The sequence below is a fragment of the Schistocerca cancellata genome, chromosome 9, assembly GCF_023864275.1.
Source record: "Schistocerca cancellata isolate TAMUIC-IGC-003103 chromosome 9, iqSchCanc2.1, whole genome shotgun sequence".
Taxonomy (NCBI): Eukaryota; Metazoa; Arthropoda; class Insecta; order Orthoptera; family Acrididae; genus Schistocerca; species Schistocerca cancellata.
This window is the reverse complement of record NC_064634.1, coordinates 145,382,114-145,399,778: the sequence shown is the minus strand read 5'-3', so window position 1 is coordinate 145,399,778 and position 17,665 is coordinate 145,382,114. Positions and strand designations below refer to the sequence as shown.

At 35.5% G+C, this 17,665-nt stretch overlaps 1 protein-coding gene across 1 annotated transcript in view; it reads right to left on the bottom strand.

Moving 5' to 3' along the window:
* LOC126101240 (sentrin-specific protease 1-like) overlaps window positions 1–16,752 on the bottom strand; it is a 42,284-nt gene extending 25,532 nt beyond the window's left edge. Inside the window, exons 1-2 of the mRNA XM_049911928.1 lie at window positions 16,662–16,752; window positions 16,250–16,574 (exon numbers count right to left, since the gene is read on the bottom strand). Coding sequence (XP_049767885.1) covers window positions 16,250–16,574; window positions 16,662–16,752 — 416 coding nt within the window. The remainder of the gene's footprint in view (window positions 1–16,249; window positions 16,575–16,661) is intronic.
* Between the last annotated feature and the right edge of the window lie 913 nt (window positions 16,753–17,665).

The following is a 17,665-nucleotide window of genomic DNA, read 5'->3' as shown; positions in this document are numbered from 1 at the left end:
TTGAAATTCATTTCGCATGGGTAATAAATTGGCAAACAGAAGGAAAAACCCTTCTGGGGTGATTCAGAGCAGTACTGAGGTATTAAAGAGGCATTTTATTTCTGTAAAAGCAAATTATTGGATTCAGAAAATAAGACAGGTGCCTTCTACACTCCATGAATTACGAAAGTCAGCAGTGTCTCACCCTAACTGTACACTGATATTCATACATACTAACAGGGATTATTGACCTTTCAGCAAATTTATTGTAGTCATGAATAAGTATTCCATAATAAAATGAAATCAGATATATGGATAATCTCTGATGATCAGTCTAATCTACTTTGTGGATTTCCACATTATGAGGACAAATCTGTGTCTATACACCTATACAAAAAGCAAGTTCCACACAGCTGCAGGTACTGAACTGCAGTTTTTACTACTGGACACTAAATAAAAGCGGTCAAGTATTTGCCTATCCAGTTAACATTTGAGGTGTTTGTATTTACTGAGATAGTTACCCATATATTGCAAGTTTTATGTTGCCTTTCATGAGATAGAGATCCATGTTCAAGAATCTCCTGGTTCAGATTTTTCCGTAATTTAAATGAAAAATGCCCATTGGTCAAACTTACACTCATCCACACTGCCCTCTTTTGTTTATGTCCAACAACAATTGTTAGATCTATTTGATATGGGTCTCTCACATCTTAGCAATAGTCTTTGATGGGCCACACAAGTGTTTTCTAAGTAAACTCCTTTGCAGAATTATTGGATTTTCCTAGCAGTCTAACAATGGACCGAAGTCTTCCATCCAAGAATGAGGAATATGATTTACATGGAAATCAGTACATTTATGCAAAAACTGAAAATTGGAAGGGAATTATTTACTTGATGTGGTTGTCTTATCAGTGGAATTTGTCAGAAATTAAGAGAGAAAATGAAACAGCCTTGATTTCAAAACTGCCTTTGGTAGGAGTGAAAATGAGGGGAACAACTGGTAGGTATAGTAAGCTTGTAAAGTAAAGTTACTTTTATCCTTTTCTGTTGGGGATGTAATGTTTACAAAAGGATGGGCTGGTTCATGAGGACTGAAGGAGGATTTAATGGTATTCACTAACTCAAAAAGCAGAATTTCTTCAAAAACTTGACTGATTATTTAAAACTGTACCAAAACTAATAACAAACTTGGGTGGGCAGGGGGATAACTTTTGCTGATGAGAGATAATACTCTGGTGGTGACTATAATGGGCAAGAATCTATTGACAAACAGCAAGGTCACTTAGTTAAAGCTAAGTTGGAGGGAGCAGAAAAGTTCTACACTCATGAGCAGTACCTGCATTAGGAGTTAAAATTGACGCGACGCCAGGTCGACTAAACCAAGGAACATTTACAATAAACCGACCTGGACTGTTCTTTGGACAATGCTCAGAAATCTGTGGAGCAAACCACAGATTCATACCAATTGTAATTGAAAGAACTTCAGTAAACTTATTTATCAAGTGATTATCTAAGATAATCTAAGGAGTTAGTTAAAATATATAACATTAGAGTGTCAATCTAAAATAACTAAATGATTAGTACACCTTGAAATACATCAGATGACTGAAAGTAAGTAATGGTCTCTTAAACCAAAAAATAGTAAATCAACAACTACTTCTGATGGGGAAATTTAATCCAAATCCCTCAAATATCCCCTCTCATATGATTCTCCCTATTCATTATATTTTTGACTACATTAATTTTATTTAATCAAATAAACTTTTTCTCATTTAAACCAAATCTTATTAAAAGAGCAGAAAAAAGAACAATTGATATAAAAAACTTGAATTGAAAATGATAAACTTATTTTCAACATTTGACCCATCGACTAATATCTTCAATTTATCATTAAATTGAACTAGAACATTCTTAGGATTATTATTAATCCCATCAATGTTTTGACTTACACCATCACGAATTAATATTATTTGAAATAAACTAAATTTAACCTTACACAATGAATTTAAAACATTACTAGGACCAAAATCATTTAATGGAACAACATTCATCTTCATTTCAATCTTTATTATAATACTATTTAGTAATTTCATAGGATTATTCCCTTACATCTTTACTAGAACAAGACATTTAGCATTAACATTTGCAATCACTCTACCTATATGATTAAGATTTATGTTATTTGGATGAATTAACCATACCAATCACATATTTACACACCTTGTTCCTCAAGGAACACCGCCTGCACTAATATCATTTATAGTATCAATTGAAACAATTAGAAATGTCATTCGACCAGGTACACTAGCAGTATGACTAGCAGCAAATATAGTTGCAGGACACTTACTATTAACATTACTAGGAAATACAGGACCATCTATAGCAATAAACTTAATTTCACTATTAATTATTGGACAAATACTTCTGTTAATTCTAGAATCAGCAGTAGCAATAATTCAAGCTTATGTTTTCTCAATTTTAAGAGCTTTATATTCTAGAGAAGTATACTAAACCTATGTTAACAACCCACTCAAACCACCCATTCCACTTAGTAGATTACAGACCTTGACCATTAACAGGAGCAATTGGAGCAATAGTTCTAGTATCAGGATTAGCAAAATAATTTCACCTATTTAACATTAACTTATTTATAATCGGATTTGGAATTACCCTACTAACTATAATCCAATGATGACGAGATGTAGTACGAGAAGGAACATACCAAGGACTACATACGGGATTTGTATCAATTGGATTATGATGAGGAATAATTTTATTTATTGCATCAGAAGTACTATTCTTTGTTTCATTTTTCTGAGCATTTTTTAGAAGAAGACTAGCACCTACTATTGAACTAGGGATATTATGACCACCAATAGGAATCCAACCTTTTAATCCTATACAAATTCCATTACTTAATACAGCTATTCTTTTGGCATCAGGAGTAACAGTAACATGAGCACATCATAGTTTAATAGAATCTAATCATACTCAAGCATTACAAGGACTATTCTTCACAGTATTACTAGGACTATACTTCATTATACTTCAAGCATATGAATATTGAGAAGCACCCTTCACCATTGCAGATGCAGTTTATGGATCAACATTCTTTGTTGCAACAGGATTCCATGGTCTACATGTAATTATCAGAACAATTTTCTTATCAACATGTCTACTTCGACATTCAATAAACCAATTCTCACCAAGACACCACTTTGGATTTGAAGCAGCAGCATGATACTGACACTTTGTAGACGTAGTATGATTATTCCTATACATCTCTACTTATTGATGAGGTAGATAATTGTTTTTCTAGTATAAATAGTACATTTGACTTCCAATCAAAAAGCTTGATATAAATCAAGAAAAACAATCCTAATTTTATCTACAAGAATTTTTATTAGATTTATTATTCCAATAAATGTTATAATCCTTGCAACAACATTATCAAAAAAATTAATTAATGACCGAGAAAAAAGATCACCATTTGAGTGTGGATTTGACGCAAAATGATCAGCACGAATACCATTCTCACTTCGATTCTTCTTAATTGCAGTAATTTTCTTAATTTTTGATGTAGAAATCGCACTAATCCTTCCAATTGTAATTATTTTTAAAACTTCAGACATTATAATCTGAACAGTGTCAACAATATTTTTTATTATAGTATTACTAGGTGGAATATACCATGAATGAAATCAAGGAGCCTTACAATGAGCAGAATAAAGGGTTGTAGTTAACTATAACATTTGGGTTGCATTCAAAAAGTATTGATATAATCAATCAACCTTAAATAGAATAAGAAGCGAAATATTGCAGTCAGTTTCGACCTGGAAGGTTGGTAAATAAAATACCCTTATTCTTATTAATTGAAGCCAAAAAGAGGCGTATTACTGTTAATAATATAATTGAACTATAAAGTTCCAATTAAGGAAATGTAAAGCCAATATGAAAGCTGCTAACTTTTTATATTAGCGGTTAAACTCCGTTAACATTTCTATAATTTATATAGTTTAAATAAAACATTACATTTTCACTGTAAAAATAATATATGTATATTTATAAATACCTAAAAGTAAAAATACTTCCTTAACATCTTCAGTGTCACACTCTAATTATAAGCTATTTAAGTAAACGAAAAATAACACCACCAAAATAAATATTCAAAAAATAAAAGTTAGAAGATAAATCTTAAAATTAGAATCATATCACCCTTGTATATAACCAATTAAATAAATAAATAGTCTATACAAACCTTGACCACCAAATAATTCACCTCAACCATAATCAAATGATTTAGATGAATAATAACCCAATTTTAAAGGAATATATCTAATAAACTTAGTTGAAAGAAAAGGTATAAACCACATAGAACCAGCAAATCTGACAAAAGAAAGTATACTTAAAGAAAATAAATTTTGAGAAAAATCAAAATTAGAAATAAGATAACCCAAATAAGCACCCAAAACAACTACAGTAATAGTTAAAAACTTTAAATAATAAGGCAAGGCAATCACATGAGGAACAGGAAAAATTAAACAAGACAAAAGACTACCACCAAAAACAGCAACAAACAATAATCCAATCATACCAAACGAAATATATAACCCTTAACATCAAAAGAAAATCTAGAATAAAAATTATTATCACCAGATATTGAATAATAAAAAAGACGAAAAGAATAAGAAGCAGTTAAACCAGTAGAAAAGAAATAAAGAAAAAAAATCAAACAATTAATTCATCTTAAACAAACCATTTCAAGAATTAAATCCTTTGAATAAAAACCTGCTAAAAATGGTATACCACACAAAGACAAACTAGAAACATTAAAACAAACTGAAGTTAAAGGTATAAAATTAACAATCGAACCTATAAAACGAATATCCTGAGAATCCTTTAAATTATGAATTATTGAACCTGCACACATAAACAATAAAGCCTTAAATAAAGCATGAGCCAATAAATGAAAAAATGCAAGTTTTGGGTAACCCATAGCCAAAATTCTTATTATTAAACCAAGTTGTCTTAAAGTAGAAAGAGCAATAATTTTCTTCAAATCAAATTCAAAATTTGCTCCCAAACCAGCCATAAATATAGTTATACAACCAATTAAAAGTAAGAATCAACCACAATTACAAATATCTAATATTGGTCTGAAACGAATTAATAAATAAACCCCAGCAGTAACAAGAGTAGAAGAATGAACCAAAGCAGAAACAGGAGTAGGAGCAGCCATAGCAGCAGGAAGTCAAGAAGAAAAGGGAATTTGAGCTCTTTTAGTTATAGCTGCTAAAACAATTAATATAGTAATAAGCTTTATTTCAAAAGAATTAGAAATAAAATCATAATAATAAATATAATTTCAACCACCAAAATTCAACATTCAAGCAATAGAAATTAAAATAGCAACATCACCAATACGATTAGAAAGTGCAGTTAACATACCCGCACTATAAGATTTCACATTTTGGTAGTAAATAACTAAACAATAAGAAACTGAGGATGATGTTTGGTTTGTGGGGCGCTCAACTGCGTGATTATCAGCGCCCGTACAATTACCCAATCTTTGCTCAGTCCAATTTCGCCACTTTCCTGGATGATGATGAAATGATGAGGACAACACAAACACCCAGTCATCTCGAGGCAGGTGAAAATCCCTGACCCCGCCGGGAATCGAACCCGGGACCCCGTGCTCGGGAAGCGAGAACGCTACCGCGAGAACGCTACCGCGAGACCACGAGTGGCGGACAATAAGAAACTAAACCTAAACCATCCCATCCTAATAAAATTCTAATCAAATTAGGACTAATAATTAAAAAACCTATAGAAAGAATAAATATTAAAACAATAACAATAAAACGATTTATATTTTTTCAGGAAGTTCATCAGTATATTAGTTTTAAACACAGCTTGTTTAAAGAACCTTTTAAAAGAAACCTCCATCTGGGTTTCAAACAAACATTGCCATGAAGTATTTGGCATGGTTAATAGAATTATATATGAAAGTAAAATTTTGCACAGACCTGACTGAACCATTCTGTCATGACACACAGCAGTGCAATGGGTTGGAGTCTCATTTGTTCCAAGAGAAGGGAACTGTAGATAAATATATAGGACACAGGGCAATAGCCTTTGGAAATGAGGCACTACAGAAGCATGGAAAGCCATTTACTGTTACGAAGGAGGAGTTGCTAGCTGTTCATTTAGAATGCAATAAATTTAAAAATTACTTGTTGCAGCAGAAAACTGTAATATATTCTAATCGCAAGATCAGTTTATTTACAGGAATGTAAACTTTGCCATAGCAGCATAACCGGGTGTACACTTTTCCTACAGTAGTTTGATTACACTGTCATACACATAAAAAGGGAGGATAAACTGATTTATGATGTACTTTCAAGACTGCTTGAGTGTGTTTATTGATAAACAAACAAACTTATGTCCCTGGACCATTATGTAGAATAGTACTGGACATGTTTACATAATGTTCGCAAATTTACTAGTTTTGAGAATGCATAACTACATGCATATATCAGTAAAATGAATGATTCCTTCAAAAATAGCCTCTAAAATACAAGCATCTAAAAAGTTGATATACAGGGTGATTATAATTAAAGTTAAACTTTCAAAACACTGTAGAAATAACACCACTAGTCAATGTTGTCAAATTGCAATGGAATATTATCAGGTAAGGGGAAAAATGTATGGCAGAAGAAAAAAATAGTGTGAAAATTATTCAATAGATGGTGCTGTAAGTGTCAGAATACATAAATGAAAACACCTGTCATGTGCATGATTCATTGAAATTGGTATAAACATGCCAGATACACAGCTCTTCCTCCTATTGCGTCTGCAACATTTGCCATGACTGTCTAAATGCAGGATTGCACTCAGGTTGTAAAGCTGTATTACAAGAATGATGACTGCACAAGTCACTCTGCAGAAGTTCTGAAAACTGAAGGGTCTGAAAAAGAGGCATTGGTATGATGACTGTCGTTGGTCTGAAGAAAATGATACAGAAATTCAAAAAGATGGTCTCTTTTGGTGTGCAACCTGGTAGAGGGAAGAAATGAACTGATTCAATGTCAGTGGAAACAGTGGCCACAGAAATGCAGGAGGAGATGAGTGGTGGTGTGCAAACATGTACTGCATAGAGAATTGCCCATGTGCAAGAGTCGCTTCCTGTTGACCTGTCAGCAAGAAAGAACTTTGATTTAGAATTTCTTGCTTGCATGGAAGTGGACAATGATTAATTGTGGAAGATTTTGTGGACACACAAAGGATACCTCCTTCTGACAGGACATGTCAATGCACAGAATTATCAAATATGGGCAATGGAAAATCCAACGTAGATCAACCAGTACCACTTCATCCTGTAAAAGTCACTGTGTGGTGCAGGTTTATGGCATCATTTATCATAGGGCCATGTTTATTTGAAGAGACATGTGCTTCTGGTGCAGTTACCTGTACCATCACTGGTAAGCGCTACGAGTGTCTTTCGAGCAACCACACCATTCCAGCTCTCCAAGAGCATGGGTGTGTGGATGGATTCATTTTTATGCAAGATGGCGCATCTCTGCACATTGCAAATCCAGTTACGCAGCTGCTGAAGCACCATTTCAAAAATGCTAGAATTATCAGCCACCATTTCCCTACATCCTGGCCATCCCTATCACCTGATCTTAATCCGTGTGACTTCTGACTGTGGGGCTATCTAAAAGATGTTGTGTGCAGTGTTCCGATTGTAATGTTAGCTGCATTTAAGGCACACACTGTGCAACACATTCTGAACATGACCCTGGAGACACTTTGATCAGTTCTGGAACATTCTGTTTCTCGATTTCAAATTGAGGAAAATGGTGGACAGCATATTGAACACGTTTTGCACCAGCCACATTGAAATTAATAATCCAATTTGAATTTTATTGATACTTTTTATGCAGTTTTCGGCCACAGGACAATTAAAAACCAATGTGATTGATGCTTTTTATTTGGTTTTTGGCCTCAGGACAATTAAAAACCAAGTTTTCCTATCCAATGTGATATGACCTTGCAGTGGTGGATGGGCTTATGTAACTAATGGTATCACACCTGTACGCCCATGCACATTGAGTAGCACAGTTTGTTTAGAATCAAATGTACACCTTAGGCATTATTTCTCACTTGTAGTCAACTACTATTAAATTATGATGCTTACAGCACCATCTATTACTACATTTTGTAACTATTTATTTTTCTTATGCCATACATTTTTCCCCCTTCTCCAATAATATTCCATTGCAGTTTGATGTCATTCTGATTAGTGGTGTTATTTCTACAGTGGTTTGAAAGTTTAACTTTAATTATAATCACCCTGTACACACATAATTACCATAGATTAAAATTACTTTATGCTTTTCAAAATTTTTTTTTAAAATATTGATATATTTACACAAGAAACAATTTTTTGCTACAATATATTCTTTAACATTGCATGGAGAAGTTTTAATCTAGTGACATTTTTGTTTATTTTTGAAAGTAGACATGTTTTCTGCTTTATATAGTTTGGTAAATTGTTTCATAGAGGGCGCCCTGCTTTGAAAGGTGCTTTGTAAGTTAATCTAAGTGAATTTCCTTCAGTATGATAAGCACGTTTATTTCTTGTGTTATAGCTATCGATATCTCTGTTTAAGAATGCAACATCGGTTACTTTTACATAGATAATTGTTTCACGTATGTATAGTGACACTACTGTTAAGATGTTTAGTTCTCTGAATTTAGTTCTGCAGGAATATCTTGAACAAAATTTTGCTATGCGTCCTTCAGCCTTTCTTTCTTTTTTTTTAGTGCTATTTGTATGTGCACATTTGCAGGGTTTCTGCAGACTGGGTTACCATACAAAAATCTGTGGATGAATTAGCCTGAAGTACATTTTTAGCAGTGTTTGTGTGTTTATTGTCCTTAATATTTTTCTTGTTAGAAATAAACTTGCCCCCTCAGGAGACACCGCTTTAATGAAACAATGCCCATGTGCGCGAGGGGTTTTGTGTGAACCAATGAAGTTGAAGGCTGTACTGGCAGTAGTCTAACTACTGGCAGGGCTTCTTAAGCCAGACAGGTCTCCATAGAGGATACTGATGAAGCGCATCTCACAACGTGCTGTGCCGTGCCATGCCGTGCCGTGCCTAGCCCCACCCCATCCCGTCCCATCCTATACTCTTCTTTCCTTTCCTTTCTCTCTCTGTGATTGTGTGGCAGCAAGCACAGTCCCCTATTATGGACAGTGGAAGATCCTTGGAAAGCAGGACAACAGTGATAGACATAGGCCTTACTGCAAAGGTATGGATAGTGCTCTGTAGTCACAGTGAAGACAAGCTATCTAAGGGGCAAGGTCCTGAAATAAAACCTTGGCAAGTGTCCAGGAAATGAGGTGGCAGCCCCACCAGGACACTCAGGGGCTGTGGGCTGATAACCTGCACTACCAAAAAACACATATCACAGAAACTAAAAGGAGAAATAGCTGGATATGACCTTTGGCCTGAAAATGAAAACCTATATTGGTTTCTGTAATGTAAAGACATTGAGAGGGGCAGGAAGGCTAAGACAGGTTGAAAAAGAGATGGAGAACTACTGACCAAAATAATGGCCAGAATCTGGGGAATTTTGAACACAAAATGGTGGAGTGCTGCAGTATGTGGGTGAGACAGGTGAGGACACACTGGATAAGAATGGTGTAGGGCTCTTACTATCTAAAAGCAGCAAGAAGAGCTTACTGGAGTGGAAAACAGTCTCAGAACGTATAATAACTTCACACTTTAAAACAAATGTTTAATATGTCACTGTAATTCAATGCTATGCACCTACTGAAATAGTTAAAGGAGAATTAAAAGATGCATTTTATGCAGAGCTTAATGGAGTCCTTAGACAAACAAATTCTAGGGACATAAAAATTTTAAGGGGTGACTTGAATGCAAAAGTTGGTTTAGAAAATGAAGGGTTTGAACATATCATAGGTGTACATGGCATGAGGGTCAGAAATGTAAATGGTGAAATGTTAATAGAAATGTGTGCTTGACATGACCTAGTCACTGAAGGCACATTGTTTCTACATCATAACTGCCTAAGGTAACATGGGTTTCTCCAGACCACATAACTGAAAACCAAAGACACCACATATCTATAAGCTGCAAGTTCTGACACTCTCTGTTAAATGTAAAAAATAGAAGAGGAGCAGACTTTGGAAGTGACCACCACCTAATTTTGGCAGATTTCAGATTGAAGATAGTGGCAAATAGAACCAAGCTCAATCACAGGAGCAAGAAAATATATGTGGCAAGGTTAACAGACCAACAGGTCAAAGAAACATTTGCCCTTGAACAACAAAATGGATTCCAGGTTCTCTCTGGAAAAAAACTTTATGGAAGAGGGAACAAACAGGTTGGAAAAGAATTAAAGACAGTTATTTAGATGTGGGAGAAAAAATCTTAGGATTTAAGGCCCATCAAAGGAAGGAATGGTTCTCCAATGCTACATGAATTGAAATCAGCTACAGTAAAGGACTAGAACTTAAGTTAAATCTTTGTAAGACAAGAGCACAGAAGAGCAAAGCACACATACAGAATACACAGAGGCAAACAAAAAAGTGAAAATATGGCTATGTCAAGATAAAAGGAAATGGATAGGTGAGCAAGCAAAATTAGTAGAAGAGGCAGCAAGACAAGAAAACATGAAAGAGCTCTACAATATAACCAATCAGTTGTCAATGAAGAACTTCAGACGTGAAGGACCAGTTAGGAACAAGGTTGGAGTGATGCATGCAACTCAACAGACACAGCTACAGAGATGGGAGGAGCACTTCAAGCAACTGTTAAATTGGGAGGACAACCAAGAGGAACAGGAAATAGATGCTCCAGAGGAATTCAAAGAAGACCAAGATATAAATCTGCAGTGCCCCACAATGGACAAAATAAGGATTGCTTTGAAAACCCTAAAGAATGCAAAGGCTTCAGACCTAGACAACATAGCACCAGAGCTCAACTATGTACATGGTGTTCATTGATTTTCAAAAGGCCTTTGATTCTGTGAAACAAATTGCGCTGGTAGGCATTGCATAAGTATGGTGTACCATAGAAAATCTTAAATATTGTAAAAGATCTATATGATGGCTACAAATTTAGTGTACTCCACAAGGGAAATATGACAGAGCCCATAAATGTAACAACTTGAGTCCAGCAGGATTGCATTTTATCACCAACATTTTTTTTACTTGTACTAAACTCAGTTATGAGAAGAGTCACAGCAGACAGGAGAGAAGGAATCCAATGGGGGATCCATGAATGTCTGGAGGATCTGGACTTTGCACATGTTATAGTTTCATTAGCTCAAAGGCTGACTGATATGCAAGTTAAATTAAACTTGTTGAAAGAAGAAGCAGAGACTGCTGGCCTCAAGATAAATATAGACAAAACAAAGGAAATAATAGTAAATTCAGGGAACATGGAGGTGCCAAGGCACCTCATACAATTGTATACAATATGACAAAATAGAAATATCAGGTACAAAACAAAAATTCATATTTTTAATACAAATGCCAGTGTCAGCGAAAGCTGTAAAATGGAGAAAAAGATAACACCCTAGTTACAAAGCTTCAATAATAGATGTCTCTGATGCATGATGAATATCTGGTGGCCAGAAAAAATATGTAATGAGGAGCTCTGGCAAATAACAAACCAAATACCTATAGAAGACCAGACATGAGAGAGAAAGTGAGGCTGGTTGGTGCACACATTGAGAAAACCAGATGGAGCCATCGAGAAAAAAGCATTGGAACAGAATCCCCAGGGAACAATGAAGAGCAGCAGACCTAGGGGTACATAGAAGAGGACAGTGGAAGAGGAAGCAAAAAGAGTTGGCAAGACCTGGGCAGAATTGACGCAAATAGCCAAAGACAGAGACGGAGGGTGAGTTCTCATGGATGCCCTAAGCCCCCATAGTTTCTAAAGGAATTAACTCAAGAAATATACCTGAAACCATTTTACTACAAAATAATATTCATACACTTCTCCCATGTAAAGTAACTATCCACTATCATGCCAAGGAATTTATAAGTTTCTGTCTCTTTGCTTCAAGTCTCCAAGCTTGACAGTACTATTGTGCACATTAGGTGTTTTGTTTGCTTCTATTTGCATATATGTAGTCTTATTTACATTCATAAAAGGATTATTTCACCTCAAAAAATTGTTTCCACTTTCCAGACTTAGAGAAGTTACCTATTGTAAGTATTTAGATAGTCTAGTATATATACCATATGGTCTCTAAGTAATTTTTGGTTTTAATTAGTGTTGGAATACTGCTTACAACAAATGAAGTGTCATCTGCATACATTACATCATTTCCACCCACTATTTTGGACGTACCATTTACAAATAAAATAAGAAGTAGTGGACTCAGCACTGACCATTGAGGCAATTCATATTTAATGAACTCAGAATTTGAGTGGACATTTGTGATAGTATTAATCACATTTTGTTTTATTTTATTTTCAGACACTGTTTTCTATTTTCCACAAATGATTTTGTGATATTTGCTGCTTTCCCCCTTATACCATAGCACTTAAGCTTTTCTAATAGTATGTTGTGACATAAAAAATTAAAAGCTTTTGAAAGGTCCAGAATCATACCACAAATTTACTTTTGTTCATATAATGCCTTAGTTACACACAGTAAAAATTCATCTGTTGGTGTATTGATGGCTCTACCATTCCTAAACCCATACTGGGTATCATTGAAAGTATTACATTTTTCTATAAATTTACTATCTGTCTTTAATTACACATTCTGTTACTTTGAATAAGACAAGTGTAATAATTATTGGTCAGTAATTTTCTGGATCTTCCTTGTTACCTTCTTTGAAAATAGTGATCACTTTACTCTTTTTTTAAAAATGTTGGGAATATTCCTTCCTCCAGGGCTACATTTATGAGAAAAATCAGTGGCTTTACCATCCACTGTAGGCAGTATTTAATTAGTCTAGTAGATATGGCATATGGTCTCTAAGTATTTTTTGTTTTTAATTAGTGTATTGTTTTTATGAATTCAGGTTCATTTGCAGGGAGATGGAACAAACTTTTGATCTCATGAGGACTACTTTACATGCACACTTTATGTGCATTTTGTGTTAGGAGAGCTCTGCATTATTGATTTGTCCACTACCTCAACATAATGTTGATTTCAAATATTACTGACTTCTTTTGGGTCCCTGATTTCCTTCCAATTTCTCTTTACAGTTATGTTCCCACTCTTTCTCATGTCTACTCCTTCCCTTTTTTTCTTGAAGTGTGACCATATTGTCTCTCTGATATTATCCAACACTAGACTTTTGTTTATGTCGTAATTGGATTTGGTTTATTTTATCAATTTATTATGTAATCTCTTCTTGTCCCTATAGGCACCACAGCTTGCCTGTGTTGGATTTATCTGAGATTGTTCATACATAGGGTTTAGTTCTTCCCTCTTTCTTTTTACATGTGTGGTGACCCAATTTTTATTGTAATTAATATTTGTATTCCTACATACTTATGGACATGGAAGATCTATGTAATACACTCATATTCAGAAAAATAGAAGAACACGTTGAATGACTAGAGATAGGACATTCATATTCACAGGACATATATGTTAATATGTTCTGCAGGAATGATTGGCATTTGAATCATGTCAACCCATGGGTTCAAGGTCAACATTAATATCACAGCCCAACACAACCTGCTGGTAAGATATACCTAAGCTCTTGTTTTCACTATAAACTGAAGGTAATGGATCAATGTGACGTGAGCAGATGTGAAGGATGCTTCGCAGACATATGCACAATTTGTACCATCAACTCAGTGAATTTGAAAGAGGGTGCATTACAGACATTGGCAAATGTGATGTACCCATCCAGGAAATTGCTGCTCATGTGGGGCAAAGTGTTTTGGTTGTCTAACAGGTGTGTTCTAAATGGTTTACGAAAGGCCATAGAACAGGTCAGGTTGCACCACAGACCCCCACCCCCCCAAGCAGATCGACACCTCATCTGAACTACATTGTAGAACAGATCTGAATCCTCCTTGGCTCCAATGGAACAGTGTAACACAGAGTACGTTATCAGGGTTGACAGCCCATTGTCATTCATTAAAGCATAGGTTACCTGCGTGTCATCCACTTCTCTGCCTACCTTTGACTAATAGGCAGAAACGTGCATAGCCATGCCCTTTCTACTCAACACCCAAGAATTTTTCAGAAAGACAATGCACTACTACCTGTAGTTGTATGAACATGTGCCTTATTGGAGTCACAGACTATCAACCTTTTGCCCTGGCCTGTCATATCACCAGACTTGTCACCACTTGAAAATGTGTGGGATATGGTGAAATGACAGGTGCAGCACTGTGACCCAATGCCAACCACCACAGATGAATTTTGGAACCAGAGGAATGCAGCATGGATGGCTATGTCACAGGTCTCCATTCATGCCTTATACACATTGATGCCAGCAAGCATGGAACAACTTATCAGGGCCCATAGTGGAGCCTGCACCTAGTAGGCAATGTGACACACACTGAACCGAAGTGACAAACTTTACTCATTTCTGCAGAACATACTAATGCACATGTCATGTGAGTATGAACATCTTATCTCTTGTCATTCGAGGTGTTCTGTTTTTCTGAGCATGGGTGTAGAATAATATTTTGCAGAATGATTCCCATTGCTTATTTATGTTTGCTGTTTGGTATACATCGCTTCAGTCTTTAGATGGCATAGGTTGGTTTGCTTGCTTTGTTTGTTGCAACTCTAAATACATTTCCTGACATTGTTGTCTCTTCTCTGCATTTGTAGACAGCAGTGGGGAATATGAGAAGGCATTTAAGTTAAATGCGTTTGAGAGGAATAAAAAATGAAAGCAGATAACACATCTGTAATGAAATCAGAGGATACCAAAATCATTACCAAACTAGGTAGCCAGTAAATAGTTATTTGGGGAGAAAGGGGAAAGTAAAAGTGTATAAAGGAATATTGTTTAAGAGCACAAATGTTTACAGCAACATCTGAAGTTATGTTAGCCGAAACAGTACATTGAAGTATTCACAAAATATACACATGAAAATTTCAGACCCTGTGAGAAACAAGAATGCATTCAGAAAACTCAAGAAAATATTTATTTCTGTAGCATCCAAAGCAGGGTAAGAAAAGAACTAGCAACCTGTGACAGATGATAATGTTTGGTTTGTGGGGTGCCAAACTCGCCAGTTATTAGCACCCACATAAATTTCTAATCTTTACTTAGTCCAATGTCACCACTTTCATGAATTATGATGAAATGATGAAGACAACACAAGCACCCAGTCCCTGGGCAAAGAAAATCTCCAACCTGGCTGGGAGTCTAACCTGGGACCCCATGGTCCAGAGGCAGCAACACTAGCCAGTAAATCACAAGCTAGGGAACCTGTGTTGTTTGCTGTATATTTATCTTGTTTACGGAATTATATCCATTCAAGAAAGTGACTAGCAGGAACATAGTTTTGAAAATCTAGAGAGACTAACCATAAATATAGGTATCCCTAAGGGATTTTAATCTGATAAGTTATGTGGAAAACTGTTTTCAACACTTTGAGGACTGAGCGCGAGTGTGGATGTTCAACCGGCTGGTACTGAGTGATTTCACAGTTTTTCTGAATTTTCTACAGCAGATTCTATACCACAGAAAATACATTGCTCTTTTGCATTTAAAAACTACGTCCATTCCCTTTAGAGTACTGCAAAGAAATAAACATTTACGTTAGTGACAAGGGTTGTATATTAATCTGAGAGTACACTGTTTTCACAGCAAAAAAATTTTTTTTTTAGGTTTTAGGACCTCTAAGGGACATTTTCATATACACTCTAAAACTCAGTCTACCACGAAAAGGGCAAATTCCTTCATCTATAGTAATATTTTTGCCTCGCTTGTAAGACTTTCCACTTTGGGTCACGCATCTGTTGAATGTAGGTCTTTCCTTATGAATAGGATTGTGACCTACCTGGTTTTTAGGAATATATATGTTGCGTTATTTAAGAGATGTAACATTCATAGAATTGACAAAAATCTCTCTCTTGGCAGACACTTTGCCACAAATGAGGGCTGCAACACGGGATTTGTTGACCAGTAGTCAGACAGTTTTGGTTTCTTGACTAGGCACATATGCAAAATAATACCAAAAAATTTATACAGTTCACTGAGTTACACTGTTGTCCACTTATGCCACACTGACTGAGGCTTCAGTTTTCCTGTAGCACTTAGTGTCCCAATTGTCATTCTAGCATAGCAGTTTGTCTCTCGTTTGATCTGTCTCACCAGTTCTTCATCGAAAAAGTATGTGAAACAATCAAACACTGAAGAATGTTGGTCAATCCCATCTTGAATTCCACAGGATTCAGAAAAAACAGGAATCTGGGGAGTGATTGTATCGTCATCTGTCCACTGGCCAGATGAATATTGCAAATTGCAATGACCAGTTGTGTTTGTTGAGACAACACTGTCAACAGCCTCATCTTCAGGTCTTCCTGACAGTTCACCGTCTGAGGGATCATTTTCATCTATAAGAAAATTCGTAAAAATTATCTTTTTTCTGACCAGGAATCAAACCACGGAATTACGGAAAATTCAGACAAATAATAGCTTACCATCACTAATGTCAATATATGCAATTTCTTCATCTAATTCTGAACCACTATTGTTCAATAAAAACTCGGTTTCTTCATCTCGCAAAGTCATGACAAAAATAGAGCGCAAAGCTATCAGCCAACAACAATCTAAAGTTTCGAACTGCTGTGCGGCAAAGCAAATTACTCAAAATATACTCCTGTACCACATCCAACAGTGACATATGCTGCCGTCTATAATTTTTTCTTGGTACTAGGATAACCAGAGAGTACTTTTAAAAATACAAAATATGAAAGTCATGCACTGGTAGACGTTAACATCGCTGATAATCGGCCAACGTAGGAGCTACGTCAATTGTCTTTTTGGGGTACTGTCGGTCCGACATAGGAGCTACGTCGCTCATCTCGAAAGTGTTAAGGATGAAATTACCAACCATAATCTGATATATGCCCCTCATCCAACCAAAAACATTGCACTGATACATATGAAGGAAGTATGGTTATGCAGGACATATGCCAGCAAGAATATCACAAAGTAGATACAGTGCATTAGTAGTTTTGAAGATAATTTAAACAGCCTGCAACATACTTCTGCTGGTTTCTCTCCTTATGAAATTTTACATAAAAAACCACCTCACTTAATAAATAAGTTGATTGCATTTCCAAGAGCATTACTCCACAAGATAGGGAAGAAATTGTCCATAAAACTGGCAAGATAGGGGGAAATGAGAAGAATGCAACAGGAAGTTGAAAGCAACCTATTTTAAAAGAGGTGATCTGGTTCTAGTCAAAACAGATGAAAACTCCGAATCCATCTATGAAGAATTAAGAAAATTCTTTAATATTTATACTGGCCCATTCAAAGTACTGGAGAACACTAATCCTTATACTTACAGACTCACATGCCCAAGATTTTGATTTGAGAAATGAAAACAAACTGATACTATATATGCAGGTAACCAATTTAAATAACAGGGTAATCTTGAGTCATTTATATCCTACATTTTTGCTAACACAGTTTTATT